The sequence below is a fragment of the Temnothorax longispinosus genome, chromosome 3, assembly GCF_030848805.1.
Source record: "Temnothorax longispinosus isolate EJ_2023e chromosome 3, Tlon_JGU_v1, whole genome shotgun sequence".
In the NCBI taxonomy this organism is placed as follows: domain Eukaryota; kingdom Metazoa; phylum Arthropoda; class Insecta; order Hymenoptera; family Formicidae; genus Temnothorax; species Temnothorax longispinosus.
This window is the reverse complement of record NC_092360.1, coordinates 11,885,354-11,900,679: the sequence shown is the minus strand read 5'-3', so window position 1 is coordinate 11,900,679 and position 15,326 is coordinate 11,885,354. Positions and strand designations below refer to the sequence as shown.

The window sequence follows — 15,326 nt, the reverse complement described above, 5'->3', positions numbered from 1 at the left end:
TAGTACGAAGGTAGAAAGATTCATGAAAAAGTATAGTAACTAGCAATCATTTATAGGTCCGTCTTTGATATGTGCAATATCAAGAACCACGCAAGAACATTTTGATATTTTTTTTATTTTTATTTTTTTTAAGAAGGCCTGATCTAATTTAGAATCTCAACCAAAACAATTAAGAATACAAACTTAAGAAAACACAAAAAAAAAACAAGCAGGAAAAATGAGTGATGAGCAACTGACTGATGTTAGATTAAACTCACTATAGATATATAACTATTATTATAATTTATCGACTTTTTATCGATTCCTATAAAATTAAATAATTTTCAGGAATAACTCATTTAAGTAACTTAGATAAAAAATTACTTTATACATATATATTTTGAACATTTACTGTACTGCTATCGATATAAATTTTCGGGAAATATCTAAGAATATTTCGCTTAATCATAAGAAATACGTACTTGAATTCAAGTACTTCCTGCGGGTCATATGAGATTCCAGAATAAAATTTTTGTAACTTGTTACAAATTATAGCTTTGATTATGTGAATACTACATAATATATTATCAAATGTTTAGTCCTCTCGTAAATATGTCATTTTAAAATGCATCTTTAACCCGTTGAGGTCACACCTCCTAAAAGTAACGTAGAGGTCACATGGGGTCCAATGGACCCCACAACAGTTTCCATTTGCGTTCTTTTTGATGTATCGACTCAAACCTTGAACTGGAATTAATTTCTGACTTCCTCTTGATAATCCAATAATTTTAAAAAAATTTTTATGTTGAAAAAACGCGAGGAAAAAAATTTTTTTTCGAGAAATTTGACTATTTTCACAAAAATATTCATCAAAATTTATTGAAATAGAGCAAAAAACCTTTGTGCGTTTTACTCTCCAAATAGTATACTTTTAAGAAAAAAAAAAAAAAAAGCCTGGGGTCCACTAGACCCCATGTGACCTCAACGGGTTAATGGTGTAGTTTTTCGTGCAATATTATAAGCTTTATTGTATGTTATATATATATAAGGTACAGTTTAATAACTTTTATAAGAAAATACTCAAGGGTTATTTTATGTAATGTGATGCACTTAAGTCATAAAATATACCTGTGTATATAATGCAATAATTTTATAATAAAAAAATAGTTTATATGATATATATAGGTTTATACGTAATATACATATTTTTATATAATAGTTTATATAAGGTGTTTCCTATAACTTTATTAGCATCAAGTGTAGATATTGTCAGCAGACATTATATATGTGCATCATGTATTGTATGCAAAGAGATACTGTTAGCGATAGCTACAAAGCTGTCATCCACATTTTAAACTCACATAATGTATCTGTTGCTTCTTGTATAATAAAGAAAGATCATATTCATATGAAAGGAAACAATCCTTTATAGTACATGGCGCTGTCCAACTTCCCCATCACAGCTCACATGCTATACGACGACGATATTCAAAAGCGTAATTACGGAAAAAAAACGGTACTTCGAGTGAATCGCCGAGAAAGCGGGACGTTAAAATTTTTATTTCAAGATATGAAGAATTGTGAGGAACGAAACTTGGTTCTCAATATTTTTAGGACCCTCACATTCAGTGTAAAATAAGTTAAAAATAAAATAAGTCGTCATATATTTTAAAATTTTCTTGCACGATTTCAAATTGGACAATTTAAGATGATATAAGTATAGCTGAAGTTGATATCAAACCAATTCAACGGAATCACCCATATATAACGTGAGGAAATACAGGTGAAATAAAGGTCAACTTCATATTTTTTAATGGAACCCTAAATTCTTTAAGTTTGCCAAAGAGTAAAGATTTCTTGAGAATTATTGCATTTTTAAAAAAGTAATAAGACTTTAATATTTAAATTCTGATCATCTTATACAAATATACATATGTATATAACAATTTCATCGATGTTATATTATATACAAAAGATTTCAATGATAGGAATGATAATAAAAATATCATTAGCACCTGGCCCCTCTTCTATTGTCGCTATTCTTATCAAGCTCGCGTATTAATATTATCAAAATGCCGAATACATTTCGGATTTCATCGAATAGATAAGTGGTAACCGAATAAAAGAGTGCCAATCTAGAAAAGTCCACAAGCTAAAAAAGATTATTTAAAAGAAATAACAGATACAAAGTATCATGATAAACGTATATTACAAAAAAAAGTAAAAAAGATCCTCATTGTACACAGAGATGTGTACGTAAAACAGATACATATATTGTACAGAGACAAAAAAGTGTCATACAAGTTTCTATCGTCCAGCGCTTGGAATTTCCGACTGACGTGATACGAGTGCGACTCCACACACATGATTCCGACATTTATGACCCCAGATGTACATATTATTGCTGATAGTAGATAAAGAGAGGCGGCGAGCGCGAACAACCGAGCGAGAGGAGGAATAGGAGGAGTACAAGTAAGACAAAAAAAGAATAAGAGGATGGCGCGGTTGGTTGGAAAGGGCGGACAAGGGGTCAAAGGGACAGATTGTTCACAATAAACTGGAGTCAGTTGGTGCCAGAGCATGCCAGAGTGCGCGGTCGTGCGGTCGAATTGGTCGTAGTGTCATTTCAGTGACAGTTCCGATAAATCAAATCGGGTTTCTCTACGGTGGAACCGTTCGCCAGCAGCCGCGGCGATCCTCCTCTACTTTCGGAATTTAGATTTTTGCCGCTGGCGAATTCGAGGAGACAGAGTACCGTTAGAACAAATTCTCTTTCTTTTTTTTATATAATAATCGTTGAAAAATAAATATATCTTCATTGAGATCCCGGATTAGGGAAATACCAAGAATCGTCATCTAGTCTTTTACTATAATAGTTTCCGTTTGCAATTATCTCGTTTGTAACACATTAAGGCTTCCACAAATCTTACTAGTAGATCTTCTATCTACTGTCAAAATGTAAATTTTATTTTTATTAAAAGCTTTAAAACTTTATTATTTGGAGTACATGAAAACAAAGCCCCAACGATCGTGTTTTTAATCATTCGGTGGATCATTTTGAAATGTATAGTTTTTATACGAGTCGTCCAGTAACTATCACAATATAACATTATAATTGTAGAATTTAAATCGAAGATCGCGCTGCAATACCTCATGAACTAACTACAAGCGATTAAATTTTCGTAATTAAATAAAAATATGTAGAAAGATACAGGTTAATCTCGTTGCTATACTTTGCTATACATTTTTTTACGTATCACAATATCAAATAAAATAAAAATCATATCCATAAATAAAATTTGATACAAAACAAAATATACTTTTTCTTATGTACAAGAGAAATTTATGTATGCCTGCATATAAATTCATATTTTAATTATAAATACAGATTTTTAAAAAATTTTATAAAATATGAATAAATATATAAGAAATAAATGTGTAATATATGAGAGTATTGGCAACTATAAAAGAGTATAGCAACGAGCTTATCTCGAAAAAAGGAAGTGTTACATTTATCTAGGCCACGATACTTTCAATTTTCAGTGTTGTGCTTGATATTTGCAAAAGAATAAATTAATATTGAAAGAAAATAATATTAATAATTGTAATAAAATAATTGAATGGTGCAAAAAAAAACGATCAAAGTTCACTTTTTATTGAAATTGATCTGATGCTATTTTGTGGCATTTTGAAAGAACTTTTATAATTCTTATCTATTTTGATCATCTATTTTGAACAGTTACAAGTCATTCGAAATATAAGTCCGAAAGATGTACCACGCTAGGGAAAAACGATCATAATTCACGCGCTTGTGAAAGAAGAATCATCAGAGTCAGACTTAAACACTAACAAGGAAAACTTGGGGTTTGCGGAATTCAGTCTTACAACAATAATATATACCAGGCTAATATCTTTTTTTGTTAGTAATTTTTGAATGGCTGGCCAATAATCAATAATATTTTAGGTATACACATTCAAGAAATTCCTTACAAACTGTAACGTATGATTCATATCTGCGTTTTGCAGCCCGTAAATTCTCCTTGTAAGTAAAAATGCACTATGCATTCCGATATTTACTGCCAGTATCTTTTTTTACTAGTTTCCAATTATCTGATGTCTTGAAACTTAAAAATGCGTTTTTCTTGAAATTACTTCGGATGGACATTGATCGATTTCCCCCTGTACCCTTCACTGTAATTAATTAATGTACAACAATAAAAAAGTGTGTTTATGTTTGTTTAAACAGATATCAGAGGATCAGACTAAACACAAGATGATCACTCGTGAAGCATTTGCAATATTGGCTATTGCTCTGGGCAGCGTTTCCACTTTACATTGCCCAACAAATCAGTCGTGCATCTGTGCTCGGAATGGTCGTAAAGGAATCGAGATAAAATCTACAACGAAGAATGACTCCTCGTTCCTCGTGAACATTGGACACGGCCCATTACTTGGCCAATATATATCAGTACGTCTCTACTTGTCACGAATGTTTTGCATTTATTAAGACACAGAGATCTATGCTTTGATAAAAAGAAAAATCAAATTATTCGTCCCAACCATTCCAAGACCTTTATATTTAAAGACCGGGTGATTCAGAGCCCATGCCAGCCTTTTTTTTTTATATAACGTGACAGGAAGTTAGGAAAAAAATTTGCATTACTAATGGACACCAAAAGTAATCATCGATGATGGTTCTTCGACCACGGTTTGGTTCAATATGGCAGTTGGTTTGGCTGTCCTGTAATTTTGACGACATTCAAAAACGACTGGCACGAGTGTTCTGAATTACCCGGTGTACTCAAAAATTTGGAATAGACCACAAATTGATTCTTAGCCAGCAATATTGTAAAATAGAGATTATAAGTTCTTCGTAGCTCATCATTCTTTTTAATATTTGATGGAATCTCTTATTCTTTAATCTTTCCTTTAATCAATCGTTCCACAGAAACATAAATGTAAAATTTGAGAAAAAACATATAAATTTACGAATATTCGTCATCTGATTATCTGATATATTTTCTATTCCATACTCGGTTTTGAATTTTTTCAGAAAAATATTTGGAACTATAATACCGTTTTGAAATTTTTAAAAAACATGAAAATCTCTGCGTTATCCTAAGATATTTTCATACATTTTTTATACTCTTTTTTAACGAATAAAATTTGCATCAGTGGGTGTTTTTCTTTTACACAGATCGAATGCATTAACTCTCCGGAATGGTCAGATTTCCACTTGGACGTGCCGTCCTTGCGGGAATTTTGCATTAACTCTCCGGAATTTTCCTATATACAATGGAACTGGATGGCAGATTTGAAGACAATCGAAGAAATAATCATCAAAAAGTGTGATTTACCGACTAACAACAGTTTAGGCGAAATCACGCAAACGCTAGGAATCACCAGCGTGAAAGATTTGGTCTTTCAATCGTACAAGAATTTGAGCTTCGCCCTGGTCAAGAGCTTCGCCCTGGTCAAACATCATTTGGATGACTTTAAAAATTTGAAGTATCTGACCTTAGCGAACAACAATTTACACCAAGTCACAAGATTTTTCAACTACACCCCCGAATTGGTTCGGCTCGAATTGAACGACAATGCTCTGCAATCGATAGAACCAGGCACATTCGACAATCTGAAAAATCTAGGATTTCTCGATTTATCGGTAAATCATTTAACCGAGCCTCGGTTGGGAATTTTCGACGAGCTCGTCGCTCTCCGAAAGCTCGATCTCAATACGAATGACATGGTCAGGTTACCGGAAGACATCTTCGCAAAGCTCAAAAACCTCGACGTTCTCAACTTATCTGAAAACAATTTCACAAATTTACCGAGGAATCTGTTACGAAATAACATGAAACTACGCACTTTCACTCTGTTTGAGAACAAGCGAAATATGACAACCTTGCCAGATGCATTTTTCGCTAATTTAACGAAACTGGAGGTGTTAAAATTGAAAAGGAACGGATTTGTCACGCTACCGGAAGATCTCTTCTGGGGATGTACGTCGCTAATTGATATCAATTTGGAACGAAACTATCTTCGAACCTTACCTAGATACATATTCCGGGATTTGAAGGAACTCGAAATTTTGAAATTGAATTTTAACGATCTTCAAAGTTTGCCCGATTATATCTTCTTGAATACGGAGGGTTTAGTAATATTAGATTTATCAAAAAATCGAATTACCTCCATTTCCAAGTACGTTTAAATGACTGTTATTATACGAACGATAACAATTGCTTGTGTTTTTCATACTTTTATTAATAGATAATTATTTGCAGTGACCTATTCAGTGGATTGCACGCTTTGGAGAGAAACTATATATACAAGAAATCAACTGATGACTATTTCCATCCATGGTTTAAATTACTTAGAAAACTTGGAAATTGCAAATTTTTCCTACAATAATCTTACTTTACAAAAAGATTCTATTATTGATAAATCGCATTTATCGATAAGTTTTTATCGCCTTTTCGCCATTGCACTTCATTACAGAAATTATATTTAGCCAATAATAGTATTTCGGAAATATTTGATGACTGGATTACAAGACATATACGACTCCGAAAATTGGATCTCAAATATAACAATATATCTTCTATTCAAGTAAGTAAAATTATCGGGGAAAAAGCACATCTAAAACTGACAAGTGTGACAGATAGATTTATAAGATATTTATATTATAGACGATAATACTTGACGGTACTTTTTCTTTTCTTATTTCAGACTACGGATATGCAGTTTGTATCGAGTAATATCAAAGTGGATTTGACTCACAATAAAATAAAGAATATCTACTTACGCGACGCCGACTTCCCAGAAATTGATACACAGAGTTCTCATGCGACGATATTAGTAGATGATAATCCGTTAGAATGCGATTGTCGATTGTACGACTTTCTGCGTTATATCGAGGGCAGAATGGATCCTAAATTCCAACATTATTTCCACATAATACCAGGAAATTTGACTTGCCAAAGCCCGAACGAGTTCAAAAATGTGCGCATTACGGACTTGAATTCTAAAACATTCACGTGTGTGCTAAAGGAACCCAAAGTGTTGTCCCGAAAAGTGCGACTGTTTTGTAAGACCCGAGGACACAGCGTTCATATTCGATTGCTCTCACAAAAACTTGACCAGTGTGCCAAGCGATATAAAAAAGCCTGTCGATGGTTCCTTCCAATTCGATTTGAATTTCTCCGGAAATCGGTTAACTCGCATGCCAGATTTGAAAGCAATGGGTTTTGAATCGGTGAGGAAACTTATTTTATCTCACAACGCCATTTCTGAAATTCCACTGGACAGATTATCCAACACAATACAGGTGCGTAAATTTATCTTTTATATAGAATATTTGATTGATAAGAAAGAATAAAAAAAACTAGTAAAGGTATTCATGAGAATAGATTTACAAAATTAATAAAATGCGCGGGTCAATCTTAATTTTTCAGATCGTCTTGTAAAGTGATACTCATAAAATAAAGAAATAAAGAAAAAAAGAGATAAGATTGAGTTGCACTTCAGTTAAAATTAACATCAAATTCTTTTTCAGGTCTTGGAGCTACATAACAACAATTTGTCAAGAATACATCCTGACGTGCTAGAATTCCTGAAACAATCTACGAATTTAACTCGATTAACGTTACACGAAAACCCGTGGAAATGCGATTGCGAAGCTAATGATTTTCGAAGTTTCATTCAAACGAAATTCGTGACAATGACTGATCTGCTTAAAGTGACGTGTCCGGGAAGAAACATTTCCGTATCGAAAATGACCATGGTTGATTTTTGTTCATTGTACACGAAAGCGATTATCGACAAAGTGTGTCCCGAAAAGTGCGACTGTTTTTTAAGACCCGAGGACAGAGGGTCATATTCGATTGCTCTCACAAAAACTTGACTAGTGTGCCAAGCGATATAAAAGTCACAGGATTTTTCAACAACACCCCCGGATTACAGTTGCTCGAATTGAGCGACAATGCACTGCAATCGATAGAACCAGGCACATTTGACAATCTGAAAAATCTGTTAATTCTCAATTTATCGGTAAATCATTTAACCAAGTTACCGGAAAACATCTTCGCGAAGCTCGAAAACCTCGAGGTTCTCAACTTATCTCGAAACAATTTCACAAATTTACCGAAGAATCTGTTACAAAATAACACGAAACTACGCAATTTCACTCTGTTTGACAACAAGCGAAATATGACAACCTTGCCAGATGCATTTTTCGCTAATTTAACGAAACTGGAGATGTTGAAATTGAAAAGGAACGGATTTGTCACGCTACCGGAAGATCTCTTCTGGAGATGTACTTCGCTAATTAATATCAATTTGGAACAAAACTATCTTCGAACCTTACCTAGATACATATTCCGGGGTTTGCAGGGACTCAAAATTTTGAAACTGAATTCTAACGATCTTGGAAATTTGCCTGATTATATCTTTTCGAATACCGGGCATTTAGAAAAATTAGATTTATCAAAAATCGAATTACTTCCATTTCCGAGTACGTTTAAATGACTGTTATTATACGAACGATAACAATTGCTTGTGTTTTGCATACTTTTATCAATAGATAATTCTTTGCAGTTACCTATTCAATGGATTGTACGCTTTGGAGGAACTAAATATACAAGAAAATCAACTGATGACTATTTCCAACTTTGGTTTTATTTACTTAAAACAATTGAAAATTGCAAATTTTCCTACAATAATCTTACTTTACAAGAAGATAATTATATTCATAAATATATTCGCATTTTCACTATTGCATTTCATTAGAGGAATTATATTTAGCCAATAACAGTATTTCGGAAATATTTAATGACTGGATTGCAGAATATATACGACTCCGAATATTGGATCTCAAATATAACAATATATCTTCTATTCAAGTAAGTAAAATTATCGGGAAAAAAAAAACATCTAAAACTGACAAACGTGACAGATAGATTTATAAGATATTTATATTATAGACGATAATACTTGATGGTACTTTTTCTTTTCTAATTTCAGACTACAGATATGCAGTTTGTATCGAGTAATATCAAAGTGGATTTGACTCACAATAAAATAAAGCATATCTACTTACCCGACTTCACAAAAATTGATACACAGTGTTCTCATGCGACAATATTAGTAGATGATAATCCGTTAGAATGCGATTGTCAATTGTACGACTTTCTGCGTTATATCAAGGAAATGCAACCTAACTTCCAACATTATTTACACATAAAACCAGAAAATTTAACTTGCCAAAGCCCGGACGAGTTGAAAAATGTGCGCGTTACGGACTTGAATTCTAAAACATTCACGTGTGTGCTAAAGCAACCCAAAGTGTGTCCCGAAAAGTGCGACTGTTTTGTAAGACCCGAGGACAGAGCGTTCATATTCAATTGCTCTCATAAAGACTTGACTAGTGTGCCAAGCGATATAAAAAGCCTGTCGATGGTTCCTTCCAATTCGATTTGAATTTCTCCGGCAATCGGTTAACTCGCATGCCAGATTTGAAAGCAATGGGATTTGAATCGGTGAGGAAACTTATTTATCTCACAACGCCATTTCTGAAATTCCTCTAGACAGATTATCCAACACAATACAGGTACGTAATCTTTTATATAAATATTTGATTGATAAGAAAGAATTAAAAAATCTAGTAAAGGTATTCATAAGAATAGATTTAAGAAATTAATAAAATGCGCGGGTCAATCTTAATTTTTTCAGATTGTCTTGTAAAGTGATACACATGAAATAAGGAAATAAAGAGAAAAAAAAGATAGGATTGAGTTGCACTTCAGTTAAAATTTAACATCGAATTCTATTTCAGGTCTTGGAGCTACATAACAACAACATGTCAAGAATACATCCTAAAGTGCTAGAATTCCTGAAACAATCTACGAATTTAACTCGATTAACGTTACACGAAAACCCGTGGGAATGCGATTGCAAAGCTATTGATGATTTGCGAAGTTTCATTAAAACGAAATTCGTGACGATGACCGATCTGCTTAAAGTGACGTGTCCGGGAAGTAACATTTCCGTATCGGTAATGACCATGGTTGATTTTTGCCCGTCGTACACGACAACGATTATGGTCATTTGTATAGTAATCTCTCTAGCGGGATTTCTTATCGGCATCTTTGGGCTACTCTATTACAAATACCAACAGCAAATTAAGGTGTGGCTTTTCGCGCATCAGTGGTGCTTATGGTTCGTAACGGAAGAAGAGTTAGATAAGGAAAAATTGTACGACGCATTCGTGAGCTACTCGCACAAGGACCACGACTTCGTCGTGGACGAACTGGTGACCAAGTTGGAAAATGGTCCGACGCCGTTCAAGCTCTGCCTTCACTATCGGGATTTTCTACTGGGCGAATGGATCCCGGCGAATATCGCCAGCTCCGTAGAAAATTCCAGACGGACAATAGTGGTGCTGTCGCCGAACTTCCTGGAGAGCGTCTGGGGAAGGATGGAATTTCGTGCCGCCCACAGTCAAGCGTTGAGCGAAGGTCGAGCGCGAGTGATATTAATCTTGTACGGCGACATCGGCCATACCGACGACCTGGACTCAGAACTGAAGGCGTACTTAGACATGAACACGTATGTCGAATGGGGAGATCCCTGGTTTTGGGACAAATTGAGATACGCGCTGCCGCATCAGCCTAAACCCGCGAGAAACAGCATCGCCGGGAAGAAAATCTTCGAGAATCACCAACTCTGCGAACGAGGTAAAGAAGGAGCTCATCTATCCGATTGGGCTTCCTAAGACTCCACCGACCACTACGCCGCCTACGCGCTTAAAAAGTTCACGTGTGATAAAGAGTCGGAGGCACAATTGTTTTCGAATGGGTACCCGCGGGAGTCATGTAAGTTGAATGGAAACATAGCGATCATTCTCTCACCCGAACATTTAATGAAACGCGATAATGAAGAATGTCTTGTCTGATAGCACGAAGGTAAAAGTATCCATAAAAAATAGTATATAACTATAGCAATCATTTATAGGTCCGTCTTTTATATGTGCAATATCAAGAGCCACGCAAAAACATTTTAATATTTTTTATTTTTATTTGTTTTTAAGAAGGCCTGATCTTAATTTAGAATCTTCAACCAAAACAATTAAGAATATAAACTTAAGAAAACAAAAAACAACAAGCAGAAAAAATGAGTGATGAGCAACTGACTGATGTTAGATTAAACTTACTATAGATATATAACTATTATTATAATTTATCGACTTTTTATCGATTCCTATAAAATTAAATAATTTTCAGGAATAACTTATTTAAGTAACTTAGATAAAAAATTACTTTATATATATTTTGAACATTTACTATATTGCTATCGATATAAATTTTCTAAGAATATTTCGATTAATCATAAGAAATACGTACTTGAATATACAAGTAGTTCCTGCGGGTCATATGTGATTCTAGAATAAAATTTTTGTAACTTGTTACAAATTATAGCTTTGAATTATGTGAATACTACATAATATTATCAAATGTTTAGTCCTCTCGTAAATATGTCATTTTGAAATGCATCTTTAATGGTGTAGTTTTTCGTGCAATAATATTGTAAGCTTTATTGTATAAGGTACAGTTTAATAACTTTTATAAGAAAATACTCAAGGATTATTTTATGTATTGTGATGCACTTAAGTCATAAAATATACCTGTGTATATAATGCAATAATTTTATAATAAAATAATAGTTTATATGATATATATATATATATAAATTTATACGTAATATACATATTTTTATATAATAGTTTATACATACAAGGTGTTTCCTATAACTTTATTAGCGTCAAGTGTAGATATTGTCAGCAAACATTATATATGTGCATCATGTATTGTATGCAAAGAAATACTGTTAGCGATAGTTACAAAGTTATCATCCACATTCTAAACTCACATAATGTATCTGTTGCTTCTTGTATAATAAAGAAAGATCATATTCATATGAAAGAAAACTATCTTTTATAGTACATGGCGCTGTCCAACCTCCCATCACAGCTCCACATGCTATACTCGTATTCCACTCAAATACATAAGTACAGTTAGCACATAATGTTTATATACTGGAAGTACCTAAAAACGATCGAAATTTATCCGCGTATAACACCACTATTTATACATCATTTATGTTAAAACGTGTGTCTCCGCATTTGTAAAGGTGAAGGATACGTAAGAATATTTCATATTACATCAACTTGCTTGTATCGTGTATACCTATATTGTCGCTTCATTAGAAAGCTGCAATATAATCTCTTTTATCGCTATCCGAAGCATTACTTTTCAGAGGTAGATCAGTTCATCGTATATTTCATTATTAATTATTATTTAAAGTACACGATAAAAGTACACGAGATTATGTAGGCTATCCTCTAAATACTTCACCTTTGTTGCGCAATTATGATAATATTAAGTATATGTGCTCTTGCAAGTGTAATGGAAAAACAGAATTACGACGCGCTGTACCAGATTCTATCTCATCGTAGGTACCGACTAAATTTTCCCTCAACGACGGGCACGGATTAGGCCTCATAGAGGAACCCAGAAAGGTTGTTACACATATGTATACATACATACATATTTATATTATCTATATACGCGCGCGGAAATCCCGAGATTAAAGACAAACCAATTTATTTAATAAATTTCCTTGGAGAGTAAATTTAATAATTTAATTTGCTAAAACAAAGTAAATGGCGCAAGGTTTATTAAGTCTCTCCAATTCTCTTTTCTCGCGCTGTTCACTATTCTGTTTTTATTGATTTTTTACCAATCTCTTCTTTTAATCTGGCGCAACGTTGGATTACATGTATGACGATTATCTTTGTATATATATTACGTGCGGTATATGTAAACGCGATAAAAATTTGTGTGGCATTGCAATGTAGCAAAACAGGAAACTGTTTTATAGAAGTATGAAAAAGATGATCACTTTAATCACCGCACTATTGTATTATATACTATTTATTAGTTGAAAGTGAAGGTTTCAAACCCTTCTTCACACCCGTAGATTTTCCGTACCCGGTAATACGGGGAGAAATCGTGGGGATATATATTTTTTGTGGTGTTCAATTATATGAATAAGGACATGACAGATGAAATTCTGCTAACAAACGAGGGACAATTTGACTTCGCGGAGGTTTCTAATGAAGTTCACGATGTACCGAGTAAGTGATGTAATGTTATTTAAGTCGAGAAAAAAAGAGAATGACAATAATAGACTTGTTGTTTATAATTGTATATAACTATGAGAATCCAATTAAGAAAAGTTTACAGGATTAGATTGCTGTTGTTTAATTTTTCAGAATTGGAGTTATATCGTAGGAAAAAAGTCGATATGAAAGCCAATTCCGGCTCGAGTGTATCATTTATGATTATTCCAAGAGAATTGGGGTACATCACTATAAAAGTGACCGCTAACAGTGTTTTAGCTAGCGACAGTGTTGAACACAAATTACTTGTCAACGTAATGATCTTTGTTTCTATTTTTTGCTCGCGCAACTGTCCGACAACCATAAATATGTTGTTTTACTTTAGGTTTATGTAAGGCGACTAGAGGCTCTTTACCTTGGAGACCTGCTGAGGGAGAAACGCAATATAAAAACGAAGCGGTATTTCTGAATTTGAGAAATGCTGACCAGGCGGGTGCAAATGTCACCATCAACATATTTAATAATGCAGTTCCAGAATCCGAAAATTACAAATTTCTCCAGTTGATAATAATATTGCTTCCAATTTAATAAAATCTTGTCGATTTTCTATTCTCCAAGCTAATCTCTTCTAAATTTTTTATAACCCACATTGAGTATCAATTTATAAAACTTTGAAAAATATCCCACTCTTTTATTGATTGTGTATTACACAGGTGACTTCCAAGTATCCCGAACTTGGTAAATTTAATAAGAATGCCATTTGGTTGCGGCGAGCAGAACATGCTCAACTTTGTATCAAATATTGTCATTCTAAATTATCTGAAGGTACCGATAATTATCTTTTTTGCTACATGACGCAAAATATAATTTATATTTAAAAAAAACTACTTTTCAGAATACGAATCAATTATCGCAAGCCGTGCAAGCAAAGCGTTAAAATATCTGGACATCGGCTACTAGCAGGAATTGACTTACAGACTTAACCTTAGTTTAACTTATTATTTTTCATCTTTTTCTAGCTCTAAGAATTAGAAAAAGATAAAAAGTAGATTAAAGTTAATCTGTAATCTATATTAATAAAATGGACATTAGACAGCAATTATACGACTTTGCTGATCGAAGATTATATAATAAAGCCATTATTTGTCAGATTTGTTCCAACCGAAGAAGCAAACGAGAGCAACATGGCTGTTATGGAAGTGAGCCTACCTTCTGGCTTCACAGTAGACAGAGATTCGCTACCGAGTTTAGAGATATCATCACATGTAAAACGTGTGGAAACTAGAAATGGTGACACAATGGTGGTTTTATATTTCGACAAGGTATATGTCACAGATCATAAATAATTATCAATTAACAAATTATTTGAATAGATTTTCCCATAAAAATCTGATAAGAGGTGTAATTGATAAATAAGAAATAAAGAAAATCATTTATTATCATAGATGGTGAAGGAAGAATATTGCCCAACCGAATCCGCGTTCAGGACGCATAAAGTAGCTAAGCAAAAACCAGTTCCCGTTTCTGTATACGACTATTATGATTCGTGTAAGTATAACGTAAATGTTTTATTGATAAATAATCTAGAAAAAAATGTAAAAGATATTCTAAGATAAATAATAATAGTAATATATCTTATAAGATTTTTAAAAATTACTTTTTTGCTGTTTTCACACAAGCACAGCAAGAAGAGCAAGAGCATTTTACGAGCCTAGAAAAGACAACTTTGTGTGATCTGTGTGAGGATAAGATTGCGAAGATATATGCGTTTCCAAACCTGGTAAACGAAAGGACAATGCTACAGCGTCCGCTGCATCCCACGTTTACACTTGTGTATATTTACAATTTACGTTCTTCGCGTTTTACTATTCGCTTTATAAGTACTTGTAATTATATTGTTATCGAGGATAATTATTTCATTATACTATAAACTTTAAATCTAACAAAGTAACGTAAAGAAGCTGTATAAGTTGCGACCAAAGTATATACACTTGTTATACAGAATATAAGATATTATAATCTTTTTATGGAATGTCCAAATCAAACTAACATAAGATTTAATTATTTAATGATAATACTAAGTCTATATAATAAAACTTAATAATGTTTCTTGTTATTAATTAGCAGATATTATTTTTCTCATACTATAAAAGTCCTTGCGATACACAAG

The 15,326-nt window shown here is 33.3% G+C and overlaps 1 protein-coding gene and 1 pseudogene across 4 annotated transcripts; both read left to right on the top strand.

The window, feature by feature from the left end:
* The first annotated feature begins 1,414 nt into the window (after nt 1–1,414).
* On the top strand, nt 1,415–12,312 carry LOC139809550 (uncharacterized; annotated as a pseudogene).
* A 53-nt stretch (nt 12,313–12,365) lies between these two features.
* Nucleotides 12,366–15,272, top strand: LOC139810559 (thioester-containing protein 1 allele R1-like). Of its 4 annotated transcripts, none has more exons than XR_011731432.1 (4): nt 12,366–13,171; nt 13,310–14,478; nt 14,602–14,704; nt 14,841–15,272. XR_011731432.1 is itself a non-coding variant. In XM_071774212.1 (3 exons), the coding sequence occupies exons 1-3, from the start codon at nt 14,341–14,343 to the stop codon at nt 14,888–14,890; spliced, it is 291 nt and encodes a 96-aa protein (XP_071630313.1). In that variant the 5' UTR covers nt 12,376–14,340; the 3' UTR covers nt 14,891–15,272. The 4 variants fall into 4 exon arrangements, 1 of the variants encoding a protein (XP_071630313.1); XR_011731431.1 differs by having other exon boundaries at nt 12,366–13,470; nt 13,542–14,478; XR_011731430.1 differs by having other exon boundaries at nt 12,366–13,981; nt 14,052–14,478.
* Nucleotides 15,273–15,326: the final 54 nt, after the last annotated feature.